The sequence below is a fragment of the Fimicolochytrium jonesii genome, assembly GCF_025526975.1.
Source record: "Fimicolochytrium jonesii strain JEL569 chromosome Unknown EV422scaffold_4, whole genome shotgun sequence".
Taxonomy (NCBI): domain Eukaryota; kingdom Fungi; phylum Chytridiomycota; class Chytridiomycetes; order Spizellomycetales; family Powellomycetaceae; genus Fimicolochytrium; species Fimicolochytrium jonesii.
The window spans coordinates 1,450,155-1,474,132 of record NW_026515671.1 but is presented as its reverse complement, the minus strand read 5'-3'; the positions used below and the strand labels follow the sequence as shown (position 1 = coordinate 1,474,132).

The following is a 23,978-nucleotide window of genomic DNA, read 5'->3' as shown; positions in this document are numbered from 1 at the left end:
CGCAAACCCCTTGTCGACTTCGATAGTTGACATTTTTTCTTGTCCCTCTCTGGTGGGGAAGTGCTGGAGTACCCACGCACCCTACACCTCTTTTGTCTTTTGCCGCTGCACCTTGTCTATTTTGTGGCATCTCCGGTTTTTCATGTACATACACAACTCACACATATAGAATTCATACGATCGACACATTGCTCGGCCTGTTTCATTTGTGTAAGGAAAATATATTGGTGATGAGATGATGATGGAACGATCTACATAAATTAGGCTGCTTCTATTTAGAGAATAGAATCTGACAAAAATTCTGGACTAGGGTGTACTCCGTTGGAAGGGGGTCGCGGTGAATTTGGTTATTAGGATCGTTTTGCTCGTTTACCGCGGCCCGAGTTGGTCGCCATGGCGCTTTTGCGTTTGACCTGGAGAGATTGAAGAGAAAAGCGGCGATGACAGTGTCAGTATTCAAATTCATCCACGGAAAATCCGCTTGGCCCCCGGTACGTACGGAATCAACCAGTTGAGAGATGTTGACGTCCGAGGTAGCGGGTTTGGACGAAGCCGCGGTCGATTTGGGAACCTCCTGGTCGGGATGTGCCGCAGCGGACCGTTTCCGGCGCTCATCCAGGAGTTTGCCCATCGCTTGCGTCTTCTTGAAGCTGGTATGCGGGAGAAAGAGTATCAGAACCCGAGCTGACGACCTAACGCCAAACTCTACAAATTGCCACTCACTGAGGATTTGTCGGATCAACCGCAAACGCATGATTCTCCAACAGATCCGTAAACCTCGGATCCGCAGTATTAATCTCAAACCCATCCTGCACGCCGCCCTCGCGCTTCTCCTTGTTCGCGTCTTTTTTGTTACGGTTCTTTTTGCGGCGGGACTGTTTTTCTTCTTTGACGACCTGTTTTGCGTCAAAGTGGCGGTTCTCGGTTGAGGTCGGGTCGGCCATCAGGAGTTCGAGCTCGGCTTTGGCTTTCAGTTCTTCGGCGGTGGGTGGTTTGTTTTTGGCCTTTTTGGTTTTGCTGGGTTTGGATTCTTTCTCGGGTTTGGCTATTGAGCCTATGAATGGACATTGATGGTAAGTCGCTGCATGGACGACTAGCTGGGAGTAGGGCACACGCCAAGACCTACCTTTGGGGGCGTAGTTGTCGTCAAACGCGTCACGGAAGAATGGATCGTCCATGTCGACACCTTCGTCGCCAGAAGATACCAGAGCATCTGCAAATCGCGAACGTTAGTATATTGCTGTGTTTCATGATCTGCTGCACGTTGAGTGCCATATTTCTATTACCTTCTGAATTTGGTCCCTCTTCCGCGCCTGCCTTGTTGGCAGCCTTCTTCGCCTTCCGCTTTTCCTTGCGTTTGCGCAAGTAAGCATCAAACACAGTCTCGTCCTTCGAGGCCTTGATAATCCAGGAGAACATCAGAGGCGAGTTGCTAGGAGTCTCCAGCAAAGACAAGCAAAACCTACGTCCTTCCCCTTCTTCTTGTCCAAAAGAGCAGCTGCCTTCTCACTCAACCCAGGCGTGAAGGTGATCTCCATCTCCTCTCCTTTGTCCTTGCTTCCAAACACATCCCCCGCTCCCTCGCCACCCCCCAAAAGAGCCTTAAACTTCTGCCGAATAGCGTCCGCATCTTCACCATCCTCATCCTCGGAAGAAGAGGCCAAGTATGCCTTGAAATCCATATCCTGCAGATCGTCCTTTGTAAACTTCCGTCTCGTGACCCGGACACGGTCATCATCCTCTTCGTCCCAGGTCAGCTTGACTTTGGAATGCTGCAAGGCCTGTGTGACAAAGTCCTTTGGCTGATATACGCTCGGTGGCTCGTAGGCTTCGTCGGCAGGGCTGTCGTCGAACTCCATTCCTTCGGGTACATAGCGCAGGTCGAAGAAATTTGCGGACTTTTCGTATTCTGTACCGTCACAGGTTTTGTAGATCGACCTTGCGGTTTCGACCGAGTCGCATTCGAGTACAGCGTAGTAGTATCGCAACCTCTCCAATTGGTACTTTCGTAGCTTGACATTGTCGTACTGCTCGGTCCCGTCATCTGCTTGGATCAACGGTTTCGACAAATCGTCGCCACCGACGGGCTCAAAGATGTCTGCTGGTGGGCCTTCCCTGGCTTCCTTCTCGAGCCTCTCTTTGCCAAACTCCGACGGGTATATCTTGACACTCTTCACGGTTCCACTTGCCGGCTTGAAACCGTCAAAGATCTTGAAAAGATCTTTTGCTTTCACGTGGTCCCAATCCATATTGACGATGGCGATGCGGGATGTTTCGTCGCCTGTAGGGACCGTCTCTTCTCCGTATGGTCCGATATCCAGTACGTCCCGCTCCTCTGTGTCATCCTCAACAGCATCCTCATCTTCATCCTCGCTCTCAGAATCGGATTCGAGCATTGCACCTCCACGCGCAAGGTCGTATCCTGCTATCCGGCCGCCAGTTTCGTCTTCCTCGTCTTCCTCGTCCTCCTCCTCGCTGTCCACTTCGTCGCTTACTACAACGTCCGCAGAAACGCCGCCCTCTGCCTCGTCCTCCACCTCGTCGCCACTGCCACTTTCACTTCCACTCCCGCTCCCGCTTTCCTCTTTCCTCTCCTCTTCATCGTCAAGCTTGTAAAACCTTTCAAGCTCCTTCTTTGTCCCTTTCTTCGCTCGTCGACCGTAACGGTCAATCGCCGGTCCTGACGAGCCTGTGCCGAACTCCTCACTCTGCAACATGCCGATGAAACGGCTGTCGATTTTGACCTTGTTGGCATCTCGCTTCGCTTTGATGAAACGAGGGTCGGAGTGTACTTTAGCGAAACGGGGATCTGTTGTCAAGGGCTGTGTGGACACCTCCCTAGGGGCCTTTTTCGAGTCGCCCTTCTTTGCCATTGTGTCGTTTTGTGAAGTTACCAGACTATATAAAGAACTCCTTCCGTGGGTACAACCCCTTCAGAACGAGACTGCAGTAGACGCCTGGAAGTCACAGTGGGTCTACCCAGTTGGCGTTCTCTGAAATAGTTGGGTCCCAGTTGAGGAAATGGAGCTGTGGCGAAATGGACGAATTTGGAAGTTGCAAAGACGGAAGCACTGCGAGGGCGAGAAATGTTACGTAAGCAGCGTGGGAATTCCCAACTTTCCCACTCGTCGTCGCCGCTTCTCAAGATCAGGTTGGACGCTCCCCAACAGCACCTTGCAAGAATGCTACGTTTCCTGAGAAGGAAGTCGGGCCCCGTCGCCGCTGCGGAGAAACGCACCGACCCAAACGCCCCCATCAAGGAACTACGGCGGGCACACCTACGAACGGTCGCTGAGTACTACCTCCGCGTTGCCATCAACAAAGGCAGGTCCGTACTCTAGGCCATAATCTCCTTTGGGGCGCCCGCCGAGACATGGTCTGAACGTTTTCCGAATCCCACTGAACAGCTGGTTGTTCTACGTTGTCGGCGTGATATGGCTCCTCTTTCTACCGCAGAGCCAATTTCATCAGCGAAACTATGTCGACGAGAACGCGTTGCTGCCAGGCCAGGTAGGCAGCAACTGCGGTTATGAAGGCGTGGGAAAGTGCTGAAGGACTCTTCCCTCAATGTAGACGACGAAATACTTCTCCGCCCTCGATTATCATTTTGTGAAAGAGTATCGAACGCATATTCAGGCGTTAGCCGCGCAGTCGAAGATAGCTGCCGAGTGAGTGGCCCGAGGAGCCCACTTTTATTTCCACCGATTGCGGCGACTGATAAATGCCGTCCTGTTGTAGCTATGCCTCATTCATCGAGGGAGAACTCCGGTCATTCGGGCTTGACGCGTCAACGCAGGATTTCGTCCGATTTGCGAATCATGGACCGGTAGACGGATCGAACGCATACGGTGTGTTTAGAGCACCACGCAGTGATGGAACGGAGGCGATTGTGATATCGACACCTTTTGTCGCTCAAGATGGACGCGTCAATGCCGGTGGTGTAGCATATCTGCTCGCGCTCGCCAAGTTCGTCACAAAGTTTTCGCATTGGTCCAAGGACTTTGTGTTCGTGGTGACGCATCCAAGTCCCGTGGGGACCCAGGCATGGCTGGAGGCGTATCATGGCAAGCAGTCCCAAGAGGGGGCAGCGCTGCGATATGATCCACTGGCGGTCCATAGCGGCGTAATCCAGGAGGCACTGAATCTGGAGCTAACGGGGTCGGACGAGTACGCAGCTGTGGAAATAGATGTAACGGGACTCAATGGACAACTCCCAAACGCAGACCTGGTGTCTACGGTTGTTCTGTGCAACAAATACGAGGGCATTCCTGTTGCCCTACACCAAGCCGTTGCTCCCGAAAAGTTCGAGAGCGATTGGAACAGCTATCTTTTCAAGGCAGACATTCTGAAGGAATACGTGAAGGCCCAGGCCGCTGGTCTTCCGCGTGGTAACCATGCGCTCTACGCAAGGTTAGAGCCCTTCGAAGAAGGCAGTTTTGTAAAAGACCGCTGCTCAAGTGTTGCATCGACTTGCCAGATATCATATTGAGGCGGTCACATTACGTGGCCTGTCTGACGTACCAGGACGAACATACCGCATCAATGGGGAACAGCTGGGAAGGTAAATGGCGATCCCCGGTCAACAAGGAGTGGGAAAAAGCTTATCAATGTCTGTGCGTAAACCAGATCCATTGAGTCGATGCTGCGGAGTTTGAACAATCTCCTCGAAAGACTCCACCACTCCTATTGGTTCTACCTCATGCCAACAGCTTCGGCGTACATTCCCTTATCAAGGTATCTTCCACCGGTGGCACTTCTCTCTGTGACATTGATATTAGAGGTAGGCGCGAAGGTCGTGCACACGCACATCCCGCCCAGTACTGATAATTCCATCTGTCCGCTACGAACAAGTCTGTTCGTATGTGGCTTGCAGCGGGCGAACAGCTAACAAAGTGTCCCTCTCCGCCAACCCGTATACCGGGAACCAAATACGCCATGAGATCCGCTGAACTGTCCACTTTTGAGCGGATCAATCGACCGGTCTTTCTACCGATCGTCACGCTAGCCATGTGTCATGCTGCGGGAGCTTTCGCCCTCTACATGGCGCCGACAATACGCTTTGTGGCTCAGCATGGAAACATCAATGTGAGTGTCTTTGGTTCTTTGGTTCTTTGGCATGCCAGTCTCAATCATCTTAACCTTTCGCCTTCTGCATCACCACAGCCTTTAAACATGAGTGCCGCCATCCTGGTAGTCACCGCGTGTCTCTACGGCTTCCTCGTCCCCACCCTCCAACGCATCATGGAAGGCTCAGGCGCCAGCACCCAGAAAAGTTCCGCAGCATGGACGATGGTCAAATGCTTCGCCTGCATCGAACTCGGGGCCGCCCTCATCGCCCTCGCAACCCTCAACCCCTCCCTCTCCATCCTCCTCGCCCTGCCCTCCGTACCCGCCATGTACCTCGCGCGCCCGACATCCAACCACGTCTACTTCTGGGGGCAGCTGGTCGCGCTGTTTGTCGCGTCGCCTGTGGGGCTGTTGGCAGTTATGGTATTTGCGGACGGGCTGCATAGTGCGTTGGAGACGGTACGGTTGGCGGTGGACGGGTATACGCTGTATGGGGCGTGGCTTTTGCCGTTTTTGTGTTTGGTGTATTGGCCGTTGAATATGGTTGCGCATGTGATTATAGGCATGGAGCAGTAGATGTTCGCTGGTCTGTTCCCCCCTCAATCGACGAAGCCAGCTCTCTGGACTTGACGTACCTTTTTCGACCTTATGTATATATACCGAGTTATTGGTCTGAAACTAAACCATCATCGTATTCTACTTGTTCCCATACGTGCATTATGTCCATTGCCACCCGCTGAAACGGCACATCTTCCGATCTCACAAACTTTGTACACCATGAATCACACATCCCACATCATCCAAGTCGAATGGCAGACAGATGATCACGTCTCGGAGCATGGCTACCTGTCATGGACGTCAACAGTTCCCGTGCGTAGGAGTTGTGAAGCAAGCCCGAATCAGCGAGCGCTACGCTCAGTTTAAGCCTGGTTGACAAAGAATTAGACAAAATTGCAATGTAGCTACTAGATATGGCGATGAGATCGTGAACATACCTCTTATCGGCCAGCATCTTGTCGACCGTATATCCATCGACCCTATAAAACGGTGTCTAGAACCCGCAAACATCAATACACATCTTACCTCCCGTCCCACCAAATCGCACCGAAACATACATCCTTCTCAGCATCCCTAAACCTCCTAAACGCCTCCGTATCTCCACAAGTCCTCTCCCAATCCCTCGACGCACTCACAGCCACCGTCGCCCGCAATCTCTCCAACCGGCGCTCAAGAGCGGCTTTGGCTTCGTGTTGGCGGGCGATATCGGCTTCGTGGTCGAGTTTTTTTTGGTCGAGGAGGGTCGTGCGGTGGTGGATGCGGGTGCGGTTGTACTGGATGACGGGAAGTGTTGGGTTTGGGAGTATAGGGGGGGGGGGGGGTTAGGTGTGCGGGGGATTTGCATACCTTCATGCGTTCAATGGACTCCTCTTCGTAGGCTTTCCGCATTTCGATGCCGGTGAGCATCTGGTCCATAACCTGCGCTTGTTTGGCGACCTGGTATTCTTTGATCATCTTCTGATGCATCTCGCGCTGGGCCTGCATCTTCTCCTACGGCCGGCGGGTCGTCAGTAGCTGCAAGGACCGGGAACGTCGTTTCAATATTCACTGAAGCAAGCGAAACATACCTCATGTGCTCTCCGCTCCTCTTCCTCAACAACCCGACTCCTCTCCTCCTCCGCCTCCTTCCTACACCGTTCCTCCTCAACACCCTCCTTCCACAACCCCAACTTCTCGTGCATCTCCGCTCGCTGTTCCTCGCGACAACTCGCTTCCTGCTTTGCGCGGAGTTCTCGCCAGTGGTCCACCTCCGCGGCGGCGAACCTGGAGATGGTTCGGGCGATGAAGTCGGCCATCTCGCGGGCGTGCAACTGTTGCAGGATGCTGAATTGGGTGGTGTGGGTGGTGTGGGTGGTGTACCAGCGGAGATACCTCTGAATATGATACCTCGATGTGAGTATGTCGCCTTTCGGGATTTGATGACCATCCAATGCAAATGAACGAAGAACGTACAGAAATATCAGATTTTGGCAATCGGGGCATTTCAAGATGCACCCGATCCAGACAAGACGTCCATTTGTGCTGCTCGGCAGACTCGTACTCGTCGTAGACCTTCCTCAGCTTGAAACGTGTTTCGTCGCTGAGGGTGCAATCGGAAAGCGGGGGATGTGCCGTGGAGAGGGCGCTCACACGGTCTTTGTATGCGGTTATGAGCCTGTGGTGATTGCATGCGTTATGAGCCAAGCTGTTTCCAGCACGCAACTCAGGCTTGGAAGCTGGGTCAGATTACCTGTTGTGCTGCTCTACGCATGACGCCTTGATGTTTTCATCCACGCAAGGCAAGTCGGTGAACTTCATCACCTTGCCCTCGTGCACTATCCACGGATCGTCTCCCTCAGGTTGGTCCATCTCATTCTGCATTCTACGGAAGTGAACCATTGACTGCGATATGCTGCTCGCCTGCTCCGCCAGCTAGGTAGATGGGCGTCAGCATGCTTCTGCATTCGTATCTTTTGCGAAACGCATCGGTCTTCCCTCCTCACACACACCTCCTCATATATCGGCCGCAAGTACGCTTTCGTCTCCGCAAGCGATTCCAAGCAATCTTGCCGCATACTCTCCACCGACTCTTTCCGCCCCGTGCTACTCCTTACGCGATGCATGTAGTGTCGTACGCTCGAAACCCGATCCGAGACCTCTGGAGCCGGGCTATCATCATCAGATACGTTACCAACTCGAAACGATTAGGGGGGATTCCAGCCTAACCGGTCATGAATTCCTCCCGCTCCGCCTCCGCCCCCTCCACCTCGTCAAGAATGTCCGCAACCTTGTCCAACGTGTTCTTTTCGTCTTCATTCAATGGATTGCATTGGGCCACGAACGTGCATAGACTCTCGTGCGCTGACTTTTCTGATACTGTGCTTCAGGTTGCGAGCATACGGGTCAGGCGAAGATGTCACCATGTTGTGTTAACATTGAAGTCCGCCATACCTCAAATGGCTCAAGCGCTCCTGTTCCCTGAACCAAATCTCCCGATGTAACGCAAGTCTGGCGACCGTTCGGTTCTTCTTGACCGCTTTCCCCAGACGCTCAGCCTATCAAGCGAGATTTGCAAAAAGTCAGAACAAAGAAATATTCATCGTTGGCAAGGAACGATGAACCTTTTTGGAGATATTACCCCCATCGCTCGAGTCGAAGCTCTTCAGACGCGCAGCAAAGTCGTCCGCAGTTGGAGCTCTGGACATTGCTTTACTCTTTTGCCGTAATATGACCGATTCTAATCGGGAGTCTGGTATCCGGGAGGAAGGTCAGAGATTTGGAAACCACCCATATTTCCCATGGCTTTGGGGAGACATGCCCATTTTGTGTTTTGGATTCATCGTGTCTAGCATGTTGCACGTCGGGATATGATCTATGTCTCAATCCTTGGGATGCTTGCAAACCAGGCCGGGGGGAAGCTCATGTGATATATGCCTCTACTTCAGGTTCTAGGTGTCTTATTGCTCAGTTAGAAAAGCGGTGCCTCGGTCATTAAGTGCAATCAACGGAAAGCAGTGGATGTAATGTCAATTGCGGAATCAGTCCATATACAGTAAATGTCGAGTTTTGAAGTGTGAACACTCCGACAGGCAAACGCGTTTGTCATGCATTCCCCACGCGTCCGCGGATTGGAGGTCCTAACAACCGAGTGCGTTTTGCAACGCCTGCCCGACGTAACCTCAGGCGAAGGAAGATAATGGAGGAAGACAAACGGCGAAAGGGAAGAGTGGTCTTCATGAATGGAGCTCGCGAGATGGTACATGCCCATCAACGGAGTAGGACTGTCGTTGCGATGTTGACAGCTAGGCTGACTTAGGCCTTGAGGAGACCTCGGCAACGCTTGTGCTCGACATGCTGGTGATTGGAGGCCCCCCACCACAGTGATGAATGGAGCGTTTGAAGACCAGAACATGAAGGAATCAACGCGAAGCTTGCGCCCTATCCAAAATGTGATTCCCCTCTCAAAATATGAATACAAAATGAAGCAAAACTCAGGCATAGCTCCAAGAAGCCTATCCTACCCCACTTTCAGCAGAGAGACATTCAGGAGTTTACAAGGGCGGCACTCCTCACTGTTGAGGGATGCGACGTTCCGCGAACTTGCGCGTCTGATCCCGGAGCTTGTCGATTGGAGCTACGGGGAGGCCAGCTACGAGAGGAGAAGGGGCGGGGGAGGAAGAGTTATTAGGTTTGCTCTCGAAGGCGTTGACAACATCTGGGTTTTCTTACCCAGAAGCTCCAGAGAGGCAGGCTTGTCCGGGGCATTCGGGTGTGACCTGGTCGGGGAGATGGCCTTGCGACGTAGGAACTTTGAGGAAAGGTCGATACGCTCCTTTTCGGACATTTTCTTGGCTAGTAGCGGGAGATGTTTGGTCTCTTCCTCCTTTGCATGGGCTGTTCGTTCAAATAACCTTAGTCAGCGAAGCCGGATGGCGTAATATGCACCTCTCCCTCTTGGCACTCACATTTGAGCACAGCAACCACTCGTGCAAACAAATCGTCAAAGCCCGCATCCCCCACCGACATCTTGTCAAGGCGGAACAGATGGTTCTTGACCTCGGCATGGTCGGCGCGGAGGTGGTCGCCTTCCTTGTCACCTTCAACTTCGTCGATCAGTGGGTATACCGCAGTCTCCTCGGCGATGGAGTGTTGGGCGACTTCCCGGATGAACTCATTGACAATGGCCTAAGGAGGATTCGAGTAAAACGTCGAAGTACACGTCAATGTCAATTTTCTGGAAGGGTATGATGCACCACATGCAGCTAACTCACCTGCTTTGCCTCTTTATCGCCCTTCGTCTTGTGATACCTCTCAAACAGCTCGTCAAACGAGCGGTGATCGTTGGTGATCAACACCTCGATTGGACGGCGAGCGTTGAAGCTCTCGGCTGCTTGCTTGGGTTGCGGGAAGGTGGTGTTGAAGCGCACCCTGGTGCTGGCGACAGCGAACAGAGGCAGTTGGCGGTGGAGGGCCGACGCACGGGGGAGCGATTTGACGAGCATTTTGGGTGTGCTTACTGAGAGGTTTGAGGGAGTGGGGATGGATTGGAAAACGGAGAGGAGTTTGGCAGAGCACCTCAGCTTTTATATGCGTTTTGAGTTACGCGGCTCAACCTTCATGGAAGTCACACGATCCATACTGCATATCTAGCACCTCCATGTCGCAAGCAAACCATCCTTCGTGATTCATCCCCCGTTCCCGTCCATATGTGCGATGTTATTGTTGCTCAAAAGACGTCAGTCAAGGACGGGGCCAGGAGGGACGCGTTCTTTCGACGCGGGAAAGTCGTTATTTGACGCAGCTATGACACAATAATGCTCGGACTCAGCCTAGAACGACGCCCAAAGTCTATACAGTATGCATACTGTACAGAGTGTGTATAGACCAGATGGACACAAAGTACAGGAGGGGCAAGGGGGTTTCGCCGCAAACATGGGAATAGTGGGAACTGACCCCGTTCCCAATGGGGCATACTGTACTGTACGTGCACCTCCTGCCTACTGCGACAAGGCGTATCGCGTTTTCGGTCCTGCGAGGACGTTCTGAGCTGAACATCGGGCCGCCGGGTATATACCGAATGCAAATTCGCCCACCTAGGAATCCTCAGTTGGGAAAGCTGACCAGCGAGCTGTACGTTATACCCTTTCTTTGATGTCCATGGATGTCGAATGGGCCGATAGCCTTGGCCAATGGCCGCTCCACGCGTTTGGAGCGGCGAGGGTTCTTCGGGCAACAGAATGCTCAGAGCGAATCAGTACCCGAAGAGCCTGGCCCCGCGCCGTACATAGATCTAGAGGGGCCCCCGGGAAGCTACCAACCATTCTCACGGTTGCGTGAGGCACGCGTTGAGTGGCGAGCCTGAAGTCCGGCGTGGGAATCCAGATATGTCCCTACTGATCTTGGGCATGTTGCAGCCTGTCCTCGTCTCCGTCCTCGTCCCCTTCCCCATCCCCATCCCCATCCCCATCCCCATCCCCATCCCCATCCCCATCCCCATCCTCACCCCCGTTCGCGGCTTAATCATAACGGTCGTTGAAGACCGGGTAGCATTTAACGCTAGCCTTGAACGGAGGAGGTGGCGAGCAGACATCCTGGAGGAAGTAATCGAGAAGCCGGGCGATGGAGACCGGTTCTTTTATATCCGCTGGGAGAGCCGGGCCATGGCAGGTCAACAGGGCTAGGATCAGGTTCTCGAATGCTTTGAACGGATTTTACTTTCGTCTGAGTTGCGCAATCGCCTGATGTAAGAACCTGCTGACCTGCCAGCCAGATGTGTTCCTCGGCCATATTGAGCAACTCCCGATGTCGGGACGCAAAGACCAGCGCTTGCAGGAACGTGGATTGGAATCTGGACCCTGTGTCCTTTTTTTTTTCCACCAGAGCAGCAACCATTTTTTTCTCTCATAATTTGCGTACGGTCGGCACTGGCCAGCCACCGGCGCGCGGTTTCGAAATTCGGTCCCATGGCTGCGCAAAGCCTCGCTCGGGAGCTCAACATCCTGCCCTGCGACATCGAGCCATATGAGCAATGCGATCTATGTAGATATATGAGGCAAGTTGCTATAGCTGGGAATGTTATGGAGCAAAGATTAGATGAAACAAACCCGCATGGTGGATTGGGGGGGTTGGACGGCAGCAGTGTGTGTGGGGGGGGGAGGGTCTCCGGCAATAACGGGATTGAGTCCAAGCGCGTCCCGGGTCCAAGCCATCTGCCAGATCTATCCAGCAACCCGTGACTGCGACGTGACGAGGACAGAAGGAAACCGCAAACAGGCTCCCCCCTCCGCTTGTTCTCCGGAAAACATAAAAAGGGAAAGCTAAAGCAGTCACCCCTCTCCGCCACTCCCCCATCGCCTATCGCATAAGGACCTCCGTCTTTCGTCTCAAGTTCGCGTTCTCAAAGTCGCCAGACTCGCCTCCAGCTCAATAAGTCCACTAACCCGCGTTTTGGACGGTGCAACCATTCCTGTGAAGTTCAAAAGAGCAGTCCATAAAGTAAGTTGCATTCCGAGTTAGACAGTGGGCTTCAGTTATTCGAGTATCGTTCGAGGATAGTGGCTGCATTTCCCTGCTCGTTTGTATGGTCTGTTGCGGGATTTCGATGCTCATCTAGTCCTCTCTATATTTCGCTGCGCGAGTAGTTCAAACAAAAATGGCCTCCGAAGTTCAGCACAAGTACCTGAAGGCGCCCCTCACCGTCGGCGTCGTGGGAGCAGCATTCAGCGGCGGCCAGCCACGCGGAGGCGTCGAGCAGGGTCCCGCCCGCCTCGTCGAGTTCGGCCTCGTCGATCAACTAAAGGAGCTGGGTTGGGCAGTCAAAGTGGATGAAAAGTTCCCGACCTACGAGCACCTGCGGCCACAGACAGAGCAGAACCACGGCAAGCTCAAGAACGTGGGTTACGTCTCCGCCGTGACAAAGAGCGTCGCGGAGAGCGTCAAGGCGGTGGTTGAGAAGGGGCAATTGGCGTTGACGTTGGGTGGTGACCATTCCCTCGCCATGGGCACCATTGGCGGATCCGCGGCGGTGCACAAGGACGTGGGTGTCATCTGGGTGGATGCGCACGCGGACATCAACACCCCAGAGACCACCGACACGGGAAACCTGCACGGGTGCCCCGTTTCCTTCCTGATGGGTCTGAAGAGCGCGACGGACGTGCCGGGGTTCGAGTGGCTCAAGCCCTGCCTGGCGACCAACCGCATCGTGTACATTGGCCTGCGCGACGTGGACGCGCCAGAGAAGAAGATCTTGAAGGATAACAAGATCAAGGCGTTCAGCATGCACGATGTTGACAAGCACGGTATCGGCAAGATCGTCGAGATGGCTATCGAGTACCTCGGGAAGGACAAGCCCATCCACCTCAGTTTCGATGTAGACGCGCTTGACCCGACCGTTGCGCCCGCGACCGGAACACCTGTAAGAGGCGGCTTGTCGTTCAGGGAAGGACACTTTATCTGCGAGTCGGTGTTTGAGACGGGCAACTTGGTGGCGGTGGATATCATGGAGGTCAATCCGCTGCTGGGAGAGCAGTCGTTTGTGCTGCAGACAATCCAGATTGGGTGCTCTCTTGCAAGAGCGGCTTTGGGCGAGACGTTGCTTTGAAGCATTAAGCACGGGTGTGGAATGTGGGGGTCATTTTCGTACAACCCCTCGGAAGCCGGAGCGGGGTCGACGGTTTTTGAGTCGCTTCATTTTGTATAGATATTTTATCATAGATTCGATCTCTTGGCCGTGGCCCGTGATTGCGTGCATTACATGGAGCTCCGAAGAGGCAGATTTTGATCAGTGAGTGTCACATGCTTCACAGGTAGCCAACGGCCGCCACCGGGTGAAGGGGGCGGTATGAGGAAACCACCTTAACTTGAGGGGGAAAGATTTTATTACCCCATCGACATCACACAGCTGCCAAACCGAAAATATCGGACAAAGGCCTAACGGCCAAAGATGTCTATGTTAAATGTTGTGTAGAATGCCTATATATGAAAAGTGAGCACCGGGGCCAAAATCTTTAGAGAGAATAATCTACATAAATATGGACTATGAATACGACGCCCGCTCGCTGGGATGCCTATCTGTCAACCACCCAAGCAAAACCTCACTTGCGGCCTCTTGAAGAGCCCCCGCCCCTACCCCCACCTCTCCCACCACCATTCCCCTTCCTCACCAGCCTCTTATTCACACTCTCCTCATCATCCTGTTCCGCCCCCGGCCCCTCCCCAGCCCCCGTCCGTTTCCTCTTTCCTACACCCCCCGCCTTCGCATTCGCCAACTCCTCCTTCAACTGCATATGCGCAAACCTTGTCGCCTCCGCCACACGCTCCTGCAGCATCAACACCGCCGCCTTATCCTTGCCCAACGGGTACTCATCCAGCTTCTTGTTCATGGCGTGCTCGATGCGCTGGTACCACTCGACATCGTACTGCGTCACAAGGGTGATACTCTTCCCGCTGCGTCCGGCACGCGCGGTCCGCCCGACGCGGTGGATGTAGTCCTTGGAACTCTGCGGGACGTCGTAGTTGATGACAATGTCGACGGAGGGGATATCGAGACCGCGGGAGGCGACGTCGGTGGCGATGAGGATGTTGCGGGTGCCGGCTTTGAATTTGCCGAGGGCGCCTAAGCGTTTTGGTTGGGACATTTGACCGTGGAGGCAGACGGCTTCGAAGCCGAGGTTGCGGAGCATGAGAGCGAGCTTTTGGGTGCTTGCGCAAGTGAGCGTAAAGACGATACAGGTTTGGCCGGCGAGCTCGTTGAGGAGGTATGTTAAGTAGCACTCTTTTTGGGCGAGAGGGAAGAAGATGTAGTATTGGAGTAGTGTCGAGACGGTGGAGTACCTAGATCACAACTGGGTGAGCCTCAATGACGGACGTCTTTAAAACCGTTTCAAAACGTTCTTACTTTGTGGCAACCTCCACCTTAACAGGGTTGACCAAGGAGGCCCTCTGCAGCTTCTCCACCTTACTGGTCATAGTCGCCGAAAACAAGAAAGTGTTCCGCTCCCTCGGAATAACTTTCAACAGTTTCTCAATCTCCGCGCCGAAATCCAAATCCAGCAAACGATCAGCTTCATCCATGACCAGATACTTCAGCTGCTTCATGTTGAACCCTTTCGTGTTCTCCAAGTGGTCAATGAGACGTCCAGGCGTGCAAATGACGATATGTGGTTTTTTCGAGAGCGCAATGGCTTGCGACATCATGTCCATTCCTCCGACGATGACGGCACAGCGTACGCCGATGGTCGATCCGAGGGCTTCGAACTGCTCTGATATTTGGAAGGCTAATTCACGGGTGGGTGCCATGACGCATGCGAAGAGCGGTTGGGGAGCAGCGAACAAGCGTTGTAGGATAGGTAGGGCGAAGGCGGCTGTCTTTCCGGAACCTGTTTGTGCTAGTCCGATGATATCCCTTCCTTTATGTATGAAGTTCCCCCATTTGTTAGCAAACCCCGTTCTCCCATGCTCTTCCAGTCAGACAAGACGCACCTTCCAGGGCATGGGGAATAGAAGCAACTTGAATATCGGACGGGTGTGTGAAGTTGAGCTTCTTACATGCTTCTACAAGCTGGGGAAGCAGACCCTGCGGAGATAGGCCAAAACACACCATTGTGAGCTCGGAATGCTTTTCACAAGGTCTGTGGGCGCAACATACCAAGTCCTCGAAAGTCTTCTTAACCTCGGCCCCAGCGGTCTCTACTTCGGCGCTGTCGTTACTCATAGCGACGGTGTTTCCTGTGAGTGGAGAGTCGAACGGTGTAGTCGGTTTGTGGGTCGAGACGGGGTTTGAATTGCACCCTTGTTGCAACAGAAAAAAAAGGAAACGGGAAAGTGCTGATTTCCCTGTCGCGTCAAGCTCCTCAAGTGGGGAGCTTCTCAAACTCCAAGACCATTGCGCCGCAGGACTGCCTCTTCATTTGGCCGATTCCCACGAAGACAACAGATGGAGACACCTACAGATACACCGTGATACGCAAAAGGCAACACTTTCGAAGATGGGCGACTTCATAGGTACGTTGGCATAGTCAGAACAGCGCATGAATGCTTGAGTGCGGTCCGTTTGAACAACCTACTGATCACCGGACTTCTCCAAAGATGAACTGCGCCTCCTCCGCAACAACTACCACCTGGGCTCCTACCCCCAAGTCATCGACGAAGCCCTCAGCTCGCGCGACGCCTCCGTAGACCGCCGAGTCCTCGCCTACCGCGCCCTCCTCGCATCCAACAAACTCGATCGCGTCATTTCCGAGCTGCAGTCTTCGCCCGACGCGGAGCTGCAGGCCGTCCGATTGCACGCGCTCCATCAACAGGCGATCGGGACGAGGAACTCGGGGGCGAAGGCGAAAGTTGTTGGCGATATTTTGGCGCTCGTGGGGACGGGGAACAATGCGCATAGTAGTACGGTGCAGGCCATTACGGCGTTGATTTTGTATGCGGAAGAACGGTATACTGAGGCGTTGCAGGGGGTGTTGCCGATACCGCGGAACTTGGAATGGTAGGAGGAAGAGCACTCTGTTGCGAATGCTGAGGGAAATGATGGCGGGCTGGCTTACGTCGAAGATACCTTACAGTGTGGCGATTGCGGTACAATGCTATCTCAAGCTCGATCGGCCCGAGTTTGCACAGCGGGAAGTGGAGAAGTTGAGGACGTGGGCAGATGACGCCACTTTGGCACAACTGGCGGAAGCCTGGGCGAAATGCGCTGTGGTGAGACTGCCGATGTCGTTTTGTAAGGATTCCCATATGATGGAAATGTAAACCCTCTCGGCATTTTCCAGGGTGGACGTCAAAACATTCAAGACTCGGAATACATCTTCGAAGAGCTCGCATCATCTAAATCTGCCACGGGACGAATCATTTCTGGCCGCGCGATATGCAAGATGCAGGCTGGGGAGTTTGCAGAAGCGGAGCGGATCTTGGTGGAAGGGTTGAGCAGGGTATGTATCAGTGAATCACTGGTGGGCGTTAGGGGCGATGGGGAATTCTGGGGATAATAATGCCCACCATTGCTTGCTTTGCAGTGCCCAAACGATCCGGACCTGATAGCAAACCTGGTATCCTGCGCGGCTGCTACCGGCAAGTCGCCTGAGATCATCAACCAATATTTCGGGTACGGTGCCCTGTCATAACTTACAGTTCCTTTATAGCTCACGTCCCGTTCCTTTTCCGTCCATTAACGGGAATTCCTCTCGCTTTCACTCAACAGCAAACTGAAGGAACTGGCCCCGCAACACCCGTTAGTGGAGGAGTACACACTGAAGGAGAGCTTGTTCCAACGGTCGGCACAGCGATTTGCGCTTGCAAAATAATCTGGGGACAGGTTGTAAGATATATACCTTATCGACGAATCAATCATATATGCAGCGTACTGGGACGCTCCATAGCGGATTCGTACGAATGTGACATATGCTACAGCTACAACATCACAAGCACCAATCCGGAGAACCCATAAGGGGTGGGTACAGTTGCACAAAAGCGGGATTAAACTAGCTACGCCCTTCAAAACACCTTATCACAAACAACTACGCCCCCATGCCACCCCGCCACAAAGCTCTTCTTCAAATGATGGTCCACTGCTGCGATACCGGCAGGCACCACGCGATCAAACTCGGTGTGCACGACGTCTGCGTTGAACTTTTTGCCGTAGAGTTGGTCTGAGCCTGTGTTGTTGGTGACTTTAACGACCTGGGGTGTGGGGGAGATAGTGTGAATGAGGGCTGGCCCTCCTTTCGACCCTGTGTAATGGGAGAGGATGGAATGCATGGTAGTGACTTACCCCGCTGAGGCACGGAGATTTCATTGGGATGTCCTTGAGGCATCCCATAATGTCGATCACCCCCGACACGTAGATGGCGCCGGTGGAACCGTCCACCGCCACATTGTCCCCAAGCACCGGCTAAGTGAGACATGCCGTCAGTGAAACTCCCGTGTCCCCCCTCTTTCCGCCCCATTGTTATGCACCCACCACTTCGATCGTATCTCTCAACCGGAGACCGTTGTTGTGTCGGCGCTCGTACACATTGACGATGGCCGCCATGGTGTCGACCACATAGACGTGCTTTTGATCGGCGGAAGTTGTGATCCCGTTCGCGAGGGTGAACTTATCTGCTACCACTCTGCGTGTTCCGCACCGTTAGCGCTATGCTTGTAGCACCATCTCCATGTGGCAGTATCATCAGACCCCATCCACGGTGCTCCTTACCTGGCCTTCCCGTCCTTGCCCTTATACACAACGGTAGCAGCTTTCGACCACCCCAAATTACCCACAATCCCCCACGCCAGCGACCCAACCGCAGCCTTACTCCGATCATTCGTCGCGTAAAAGCTATCCTCATCAATTGGCACCACATCATTCGGCGAATGAAGCAGTTTCTCATCGCGGAAGGTATTGACATGCGTCGCGTGCTTATCGCCGATTTTATGGGTGAAGGTCTCGATCGAGTTGCCATCGAGTCCGACGTTAACGGCGGAGATGATGATGGATTTGGGGTCGGAGCGTGAGGGCGCGATGCCGATGCCGAAGGTGTGGAAGGATGGGGTGAAGTTGTGGAGGTCGAGTTTGCGGGCTTTCGTCGTCTGGAATGAAAAGATTGTGGCTTGAGGAACGCTACCGAGACAGCCTTAAATGTCCTGTTGGGGCATGCATCGTAGCAAACCTTCAAATCAAGAACGACTATGGCGCCTTTGGGCTCCTTAGCGGCCTCACGATCAAGAAGGTGGGCGGGCGGAAACCATTTCGACCTTGTTTCAAGATCCACCGCACAGGCTTAAGAGAGCACCCAAAGCATCGCATCAGACATCCGCTCTGTGATTCAGATAAGGGAACTCCACTGTCGTTTACCAAAGAAAACCTGTCCCGACGCTGCATGAAGCGCGCCGTTCTCGCATCCGCGTAACAAGGGGTCTGTATATGTATCGCATCCCAGGTGAGAAAAATTCCACCATCGCAAAGTGACGGGCACCACGCACCTTGCACAAGCTTGCAAGATGAGTCGGCCGTGTATTGCAACCCCCTGTTCTCTTGCTGTAGCCTGTAGAAGGTTCGCCCTTGAGGAGTGCGAAATGGCGTCAAAGGCTGAAGCACATGATACCGAGTGACTGGACGAGACACATACCAGCGGGGAACAAAGCGCCACCAACGATTGCCAAAAGGGCCACGAGAGCAGTTACGATGATAGCCATAGTTCAAGATGCCGCTTTGATAGAACTAAGAGAGAGCAACATCTCATAAATAATCGCTATACAGGTCTACATATCCTACGTGTATAGATCTGCAGATACCCTGAAGGCTTCCTCTATTCTTGTTGGTGTCCTGGCATTATCCAGTTGTTTTCAGTTAGAAAGTCGTTGACGTTCCTACTTGAGTCGACTCCCGTGTGTGTTGTCGCCGCCGCCTCGTGACCGTCGTTCCGCATGGCGTTTTCTACAACTCCACCAACACCCAGACCAACACCACTTGCGTGGAGGACACGCCCCACTTTCGCATGCAGGTCAAAGAACTTGCGGTCCGGTCGGTCCACTTGAAAGCCATCAAGCAAGAGCTTTTCCCCGTCTTCTATCCGTGCATTTTCTAGTGCCCCGACAGAGCGCCATCTCGGACCCTGTGCTTTATCGAGGTGGGTGATGCGGTAAACCATGTCTCCCTCGTCCGTCTTAGTGGCGTCGATAACCCAGTAGAAGCGCCCGAAATTGAACTGTGCGGTTGGACCTAGCGTGATTATTTTTGATATCACATCCACTTCATCGAACTTGAGATCGCGGTGGCCGAACATTTCGAGCGCCATCTCGAAATGCTTGCTGGCGCCCTGAAAAAGGATACGCACGTCAGCTACACACCCTCCTGCCTCCAAATAGACTTTAACATACCGGCACTCGGGAGATGGATAAGGGTACTATGTGTGCACCTCCGTCATTTGCAAATCAAGCCCCTCTTCCCTCGCATCGGCGATAGTTTGCGGAGGTGCCGTCGACGACAAAAAGCCCGAATAAACGCATCGATAGGAATCTCTCTCATTAGCTTCCTACTTGAGTTCCCCATCCCGTTGGACGGCACCGTCTTTGTTGGTAAATGCAATCATTGCTCGCCGCACGGCTTCCACCAACGTGTCCCGCGAATACGGCGAGCTATGACTGGATCGATCAACCGACGACCGGCGCGAGGACACACGCGATGACTCGGGGGAGCGGGACGCGGACGACGGGCGACTGGCGGGGGATCCTCGTCGCGACGCCCTAGGGGTGGCTCCACCAACCGCCTTAAGCGTCGTCAAGAACAGCTTGATGCTCTCAAAGACGGAATCTACAAAGTGCACTCTTTGGCGCTGTGTGGTACCGGTCTCCCATATGGTCTGGACCGTCCCGAGAACCTTACCGCCCTCTTCGGCGGTAGTAGTGTAAAGACATTCGAAGATCAGCCAGTTCAGCTCACGGATTAGCACAAACTGGTCTTGGCGGTAGTGGGGAGTCGATCCGAGGTTGACATAAGCTATTTGGAAGCCGTGTAGGCCTCACGGAGGTAGCCGATGGCGTCTAACGGAGCAGGTGCGGCCATCACGATAAACGAGGAACGAGGTGGAATACCGTCTCAAGAAGGGTGAAGGGAAGAAGCCGAACGAGGGAGCAAAGTTTGAATACAGACGGCGACACATACAGGGCGGACATTTCTAGGGGAAGGACATTGGGCACCTACCTCAGACAAACAAACACCTGGATTATATTAGTCCCCAAAGCCTATCAAACCGAGACCCCCACAACAATGTATTACCGATCCGCAGCTCTCACTATAAACTGCCGGAAAGTAGGGTTGGAAGTTGGGACAAACTCGGCGATAAGCAGGTAATCAAAGGCTGATTCAACGGCCATGGTGAAATCCGCCGGTTAAATGAACCTTGTATATGGTGTCGGATTGTTCGTGCTCCTGTACGTTCGACAAACAAAGGAGTCGGCATGACAGGCGCGTGAGCATTGTCTCCATCACACAGCTATAATTTCCAATGTGGTGGATAGCGTAAAATGTGCTAACCAACGTTACCTCGGATTTCTGTGGTCTGCTAGCGGCGAGAGCACGAGAGCATATTTCATAACAGCCTGGAAGTCCGGACGCGTTGCAACAGAAGAGTGGATGTCTCGGGTCGTTGGTGGACGGCCTGTTGGACAACTATCTCCAGCCCGCCCCGATGCAACAACGGATGTGGACAACCGTATCTTGATTTGCCGCCGACGACATCAGTCTGCTACTGGTTGCTATGTCTGACTGTTGCCTCCAACCCCATTTATTCCGCCGCCACCTTCTCTAGGGTGCGTTACTGGAGAGGGAAGCCATACCACAACACAACACAACTGGAACAATCATCAAGTCTCCCAAGTGCTTTCATCACATGTGGCAGCTTCCGCCTCAGAAGACGTTCTGGAAATATGTGTGTGCACGCGCACGATTAGGTAATCGTGAGTGTCACGTGACCTGGTGCCGTTTTTGCTTGCCTGGCCGGAACGACGACGGGCGGCGAAAGCAACAGCAAGACAGGTTTGGTTTCCGCTCCTTCCCTTTTACGCACATCCTCTCGCAAAAGGAATCAACAAGGTATATATCACAACCCCCTTCAGAGGAAGGGAACCTATGCCCGAGGAAATCAGCTCAGCCAGCTAACTCAATTTCCTTTCTTGTATAGATGTCATCCGATCTCATTTGGCTGTTGGTGGGTACTGGGAAATATAGGCACTTTCACTAGCGCAAATGCTGACATTCAGTCTCTTGGACAGACCCGCGACCAATCCTCCTTCCTTGTGAAGAGGAACGGCATCCAGTTGACCAGGGAGCCTGGAAATCTTCTTAACAAGAACTCCCTGAAGTACTCTGGTCTCGCCCAGAGGAAGGTGAGGAGTGAAGGAGCTGGGGAATGGGGCATTCGAACGCAGGGGTGGGAGGGCCGATGGACCGGAAAGCTGATCAGTACCTCCGCTTTATGACGTTTTGATAGACCATCGACATCCAGTTCGCTGAGAAGGGTGCCCACATCACACTGAAGAAGACCTCGGTGCCTGCCCACAAGCACGCCAAGTTGGGCCACAAGACCACCATCCAGAAGGGAGTCCGTGCCTCTTCCAAGAGCGTCACCAACCTTTTGAGCACCTACCGCCCCGACCTCCAGAAGGCTGCTCTCGCTCGTCTCACCCGTGTCACTGAGGCTCAACAGAAGCCCAAGGCCCAGAAGCCCAAGAAGCTCCGTGGTGTCCGTGCACGCAAGGCCACCGTTGCTTAAGCGGTTCCTTGTATATACATATCGCTCGCTATCTCAATGAAAAACCTTTTTGCCGCACTTCATCTTTGTTCCGCATCTGTGAACCGCTTCCATTCGAGCTATGTAGCATGTATGCCTACAGATCTGAAGAAGGGTTGTGGCCTGGAGTAAAGAGCTTCCTCCGATAGGCTGGGGAGTACTGGTTCTGACGAAGGGAGAAGGTGGGGTGCAAGGAGCTACTCAGGAACGAGGGTGCTACCTTGGGGGATTCGTTCAGCGAACCGTTCGATGTGCCCAAACTAGCCAGGAAGTTTCTATGATAGGGGGCTATAGATAAAGGTCTATCTTCTTGAGTCGTATGCGACTGCGGCTTCCGGTTCAGCGTCTTCACAGGTTGCAATACCCTTCCGGATCGCGCCCTAGCCTTGAGGAGTCTCGTCGCAAATCCAGCTGATCTGAACGTGAATAAGTGTGATGTCTTGAACACCGATGGCCCACGATTCCGTATCCGCTCCTCCAACCGTCCTCCCACAGCTCGGGCGCTTTCGAGAGCCATCAACCCCAGCGACACCGTGGGAAAGTGCTTCCAAATGTCGTGCAAAGCATCCACAGCCCCTTCCTGCACCCTCATCCACTCCTCATCGTCAGCAACATCAGCCCACCTCTCCCCATCCTGCTCCAAAATCGCAACCAACCCCTCCCCCATCGCCACCCCAACAACCGCCGAACTCCGATGCCTCTGCACAACCGCCCCCAGAAGCACGACCCCATAATACATCATCATCCAATCATCCTTCAACTCCCTCACGCATTGCAAATAGCATTTGCAGGCCACGTCGTTGCTTGTGGCGGCCGTGGCGAGGACCTCGAGGAGTTGCCGGGTGAGGCGCGTCCCGCCCTTCTCGCGCACTTCTTGGAGGACGACGGTGGGGATGTCGAGAATCCGCATCGGGTCCTTCCAGAGCGTGCCGCGGCAGATGCTTTTGAGGTAGGTTTGAGGGGTTGTGGTGCGGGGGTGGGAGTCGGTGTGGTTTGTGTGGAGGAGCCATTGGAGCTGTGGGAGTTGAGTCGGTTATTCACACACTAAAAAAGAAATCCAAAACCCATCGTTGTAGTACATACCGAGTCTTTCGTCATGGCCATCATGACCGTAACAAAATGATCGCCTTCGTATGAGGCACGAGACTCGTCGATGAACTCCAAGCATGTCTGCAGACTCGTCAAAACCGACGGCGGGAAAGTGAACGGCGACTCTTCAAAAGCATACTCCAACCGCTCCACGATCTTCCCCAGACACTGCAACCAAGAAACTCAATCACTCAGATCCCAGAAACCACCATCAAAACATCACAAAAACCCCCGCAAAAGGAAAACCTACCAAAAGCACCAACTTGACCTCCTCCACCCTCCCTTCCCCCCTCCATCCTGCAAGCACCCCCGCAACACCCTCCACTAACCCCCCCAACCCCTCCACCTCAACCGCATCCCCGCGTAACTCATTCCCCGTATCCAACGCCTCATACAACCGCCCCGCCGCCTTCCTCCTCCACTCACCCACCGCACACCCCACAAACACCAAAAGACACAACCGGATCCGCATGGCCGCCCGCCGGGCGGAGTCCGAGGGACGGCAGGGGGCGAGTGCGACGCTGGGGGCGCCGAGGGTGATGCGGGAGGAGGCGAGGCGGGGCATTCCCTTTTTCGGGCGGTATAAGGGGGTCGTGGTGGTTGATTTGGTGGGCTCCGCTGGCGGTGGTGGCGGGGAGAGTGCGGGACCAAGGACGGCGTGGTGCAGACGGTCAAGGACGTCGGTGAGTTGCGCGGTGTAGAGGTGGTGGTCGGTAGGAGAGGTGGTTGTTGAATGGAGGTGGAGGAGGTGGGCGATGTCGGTGGGAAGGAGGCGGGTGGAGGTGGTGGGGAGTGGGGTTGAGGGTTTGGTGGTGGGGGAGGAGGGGGCCTGTTTTTGGGCTTGGGAAGGGGCGTTGGGTTGGAGGGCCCATGCGTGCTGGACGAGGACTGTTACGTAGCCCATTTGAGTAGACTACTGCCGAGTGGTTATTGGTTGTAATCCTGGAAAGCGTAGAGAGAGAACGCTCCGTCGATGTTTCAGTGATGTTGATGTGGGCACCCTACGGCTCTGTTGGA

At 53.9% G+C, this 23,978-nt stretch overlaps 11 protein-coding genes across 11 annotated transcripts; 4 read left to right on the top strand and 7 right to left on the bottom strand.

Moving 5' to 3' along the window:
• Nucleotides 1-179: 179 nt before the first annotated feature.
• EV422DRAFT_520258 (uncharacterized protein) lies at nt 180-3,023 on the bottom strand. Its single transcript, XM_053069664.1, has 6 exons — nt 1,467-3,023; nt 1,287-1,398; nt 1,127-1,213; nt 724-1,054; nt 500-650; nt 180-413 (listed from the first exon to the last, which is right to left on the bottom strand). The coding sequence occupies exons 1-6, from the start codon at nt 2,871-2,873 to the stop codon at nt 351-353; spliced, it is 2,151 nt and encodes a 716-aa protein (XP_052928368.1). The 5' UTR covers nt 2,874-3,023; the 3' UTR covers nt 180-350.
• On the top strand, nt 3,024-5,754 carry EV422DRAFT_520255 (Gaa1-like protein). Its single transcript, XM_053069663.1, has 8 exons — nt 3,024-3,328; nt 3,408-3,510; nt 3,574-3,668; nt 3,739-4,410; nt 4,478-4,561; nt 4,627-4,780; nt 4,852-5,085; nt 5,164-5,754. Exons 1-8 carry the CDS (start codon nt 3,087-3,089, stop codon nt 5,641-5,643), a joined length of 2,064 nt encoding a protein of 687 aa, XP_052928367.1. The 5' UTR covers nt 3,024-3,086; the 3' UTR covers nt 5,644-5,754.
• On the bottom strand, nt 5,755-8,620 carry EV422DRAFT_520249 (uncharacterized protein). The gene is made up of 12 exons (XM_053069662.1): nt 8,423-8,620; nt 8,243-8,353; nt 8,056-8,159; nt 7,831-7,985; nt 7,614-7,762; nt 7,355-7,536; nt 7,078-7,279; nt 6,693-6,998; nt 6,472-6,615; nt 6,183-6,398; nt 6,063-6,118; nt 5,755-5,993 (listed from the first exon to the last, which is right to left on the bottom strand). Exons 2-12 carry the CDS (start codon nt 8,246-8,248, stop codon nt 5,864-5,866), a joined length of 1,650 nt encoding a protein of 549 aa, XP_052928366.1. The 5' UTR covers nt 8,249-8,353; nt 8,423-8,620; the 3' UTR covers nt 5,755-5,863.
• A 412-nt stretch (nt 8,621-9,032) lies between these two features.
• Nucleotides 9,033-10,392, bottom strand: EV422DRAFT_520247 (uncharacterized protein). The gene is made up of 4 exons (XM_053069661.1): nt 9,876-10,392; nt 9,570-9,789; nt 9,334-9,498; nt 9,033-9,253 (listed from the first exon to the last, which is right to left on the bottom strand). Exons 1-4 carry the CDS (start codon nt 10,104-10,106, stop codon nt 9,174-9,176), a joined length of 696 nt encoding a protein of 231 aa, XP_052928365.1. The 5' UTR covers nt 10,107-10,392; the 3' UTR covers nt 9,033-9,173.
• Nucleotides 10,393-12,256: 1,864 nt separating this feature from the next.
• EV422DRAFT_565167 (uncharacterized protein) lies at nt 12,257-13,204 on the top strand (the record flags this gene model as incomplete). The annotated part of the gene is made up of 1 exon (XM_053072279.1): nt 12,257-13,204. One exon carries the CDS (start codon nt 12,257-12,259, stop codon nt 13,202-13,204), a length of 948 nt encoding a protein of 315 aa, XP_052928364.1.
• A 493-nt stretch (nt 13,205-13,697) lies between these two features.
• Nucleotides 13,698-15,443, bottom strand: EV422DRAFT_584756 (P-loop containing nucleoside triphosphate hydrolase protein; the record flags this gene model as incomplete). Its single annotated transcript, XM_053073435.1, has 4 exons — nt 15,251-15,443; nt 15,085-15,178; nt 14,501-15,011; nt 13,698-14,436 (listed from the first exon to the last, which is right to left on the bottom strand). The coding sequence occupies exons 1-4, from the start codon at nt 15,314-15,316 to the stop codon at nt 13,698-13,700; spliced, it is 1,410 nt and encodes a 469-aa protein (XP_052928363.1). The 5' UTR covers nt 15,317-15,443.
• Nucleotides 15,444-15,590: 147 nt separating this feature from the next.
• Nucleotides 15,591-16,904, top strand: EV422DRAFT_565165 (coatomer epsilon subunit-domain-containing protein; the record flags this gene model as incomplete). The annotated part of the gene is made up of 6 exons (XM_053072278.1): nt 15,591-15,606; nt 15,691-16,090; nt 16,167-16,302; nt 16,374-16,532; nt 16,617-16,705; nt 16,802-16,904. The coding sequence occupies 6 exons, from the start codon at nt 15,591-15,593 to the stop codon at nt 16,902-16,904; spliced, it is 903 nt and encodes a 300-aa protein (XP_052928362.1).
• Nucleotides 16,905-17,094: 190 nt separating this feature from the next.
• Nucleotides 17,095-18,777, bottom strand: EV422DRAFT_565164 (uncharacterized protein; the record flags this gene model as incomplete). Its single annotated transcript, XM_053072277.1, has 8 exons — nt 17,095-17,280; nt 17,372-17,491; nt 17,561-17,711; nt 17,798-18,171; nt 18,252-18,361; nt 18,437-18,499; nt 18,565-18,642; nt 18,711-18,777. The coding sequence occupies 8 exons, from the start codon at nt 18,775-18,777 to the stop codon at nt 17,095-17,097; spliced, it is 1,149 nt and encodes a 382-aa protein (XP_052928361.1).
• A 113-nt stretch (nt 18,778-18,890) lies between these two features.
• Nucleotides 18,891-20,146, bottom strand: EV422DRAFT_565163 (uncharacterized protein; the record flags this gene model as incomplete). Its single annotated transcript, XM_053072276.1, has 3 exons — nt 18,891-19,400; nt 19,686-20,041; nt 20,107-20,146. 3 exons carry the CDS (start codon nt 20,144-20,146, stop codon nt 18,891-18,893), a joined length of 906 nt encoding a protein of 301 aa, XP_052928360.1.
• A 1,117-nt stretch (nt 20,147-21,263) lies between these two features.
• EV422DRAFT_504465 (ribosomal L28e/Mak16) lies at nt 21,264-21,854 on the top strand (the record flags this gene model as incomplete). The annotated part of the gene is made up of 3 exons (XM_053068431.1): nt 21,264-21,290; nt 21,355-21,468; nt 21,573-21,854. The coding sequence occupies 3 exons, from the start codon at nt 21,264-21,266 to the stop codon at nt 21,852-21,854; spliced, it is 423 nt and encodes a 140-aa protein (XP_052928359.1).
• On the bottom strand, nt 21,699-22,934 carry EV422DRAFT_321926 (uncharacterized protein). Its single transcript, XM_053066287.1, has one exon. It carries the CDS (start codon nt 22,780-22,782, stop codon nt 21,970-21,972), a length of 813 nt encoding a protein of 270 aa, XP_052928358.1. The 5' UTR covers nt 22,783-22,934; the 3' UTR covers nt 21,699-21,969.
• Nucleotides 22,935-23,978: the final 1,044 nt, after the last annotated feature.

What these genes read in the sequence shown, in the direction of transcription:
- EV422DRAFT_520255 (XM_053069663.1), top strand. Translation starts at nt 3,087, where the DNA reads ATGTTACGTAAGCAGCGTGGGAATTCCCAACTTTCCCACTCGTCGTCG. An exon ending in AATGGGGAACAGCTGGGAAG is followed by an intron (nt 4,562 to 4,626) that starts GTAAATGGCGAT and finishes TGCGTAAACCAG; the next exon opens with ATCCATTGAGTCGATGCTGC. An exon ending in CTCAGCATGGAAACATCAAT is followed by an intron (nt 5,086 to 5,163) that starts GTGAGTGTCTTT and finishes GCATCACCACAG; the next exon opens with CCTTTAAACATGAGTGCCGC.
- EV422DRAFT_520247 (XM_053069661.1), bottom strand. Translation starts at nt 10,106, where the DNA reads ATGCTCGTCAAATCGCTCCCCCGTGCGTCGGCCCTCCACCGCCAACTG. An exon ending in AGTGGTTGCTGTGCTCAAAT is followed by an intron (nt 9,499 to 9,569) that starts GTGAGTGCCAAG and finishes TTGAACGAACAG; the next exon opens with CCCATGCAAAGGAGGAAGAG. An exon ending in TGCCTCTCTGGAGCTTCTGG is followed by an intron (nt 9,254 to 9,333) that starts GTAAGAAAACCC and finishes CTCCTCTCGTAG; the next exon opens with CTGGCCTCCCCGTAGCTCCA.
- EV422DRAFT_321926 (XM_053066287.1), bottom strand. Translation starts at nt 22,782, where the DNA reads ATGCGGATTCTCGACATCCCCACCGTCGTCCTCCAAGAAGTGCGCGAG.
- EV422DRAFT_520249 (XM_053069662.1), bottom strand. An exon ending in TGCGGCCGATATATGAGGAG is followed by an intron (nt 7,537 to 7,613) that starts GTGTGTGTGAGG and finishes CCATCTACCTAG; the next exon opens with CTGGCGGAGCAGGCGAGCAG. An exon ending in TGCCAAAATCTGATATTTCT is followed by an intron (nt 6,999 to 7,077) that starts GTACGTTCTTCG and finishes TATCATATTCAG; the next exon opens with AGGTATCTCCGCTGGTACAC.
- EV422DRAFT_520258 (XM_053069664.1), bottom strand. Translation starts at nt 2,873, where the DNA reads ATGGCAAAGAAGGGCGACTCGAAAAAGGCCCCTAGGGAGGTGTCCACA. An exon ending in AGAGGGACCAAATTCAGAAG is followed by an intron (nt 1,214 to 1,286) that starts GTAATAGAAATA and finishes CGCGATTTGCAG; the next exon opens with ATGCTCTGGTATCTTCTGGC. An exon ending in CGACAACTACGCCCCCAAAG is followed by an intron (nt 1,055 to 1,126) that starts GTAGGTCTTGGC and finishes GTCCATTCATAG; the next exon opens with GCTCAATAGCCAAACCCGAG.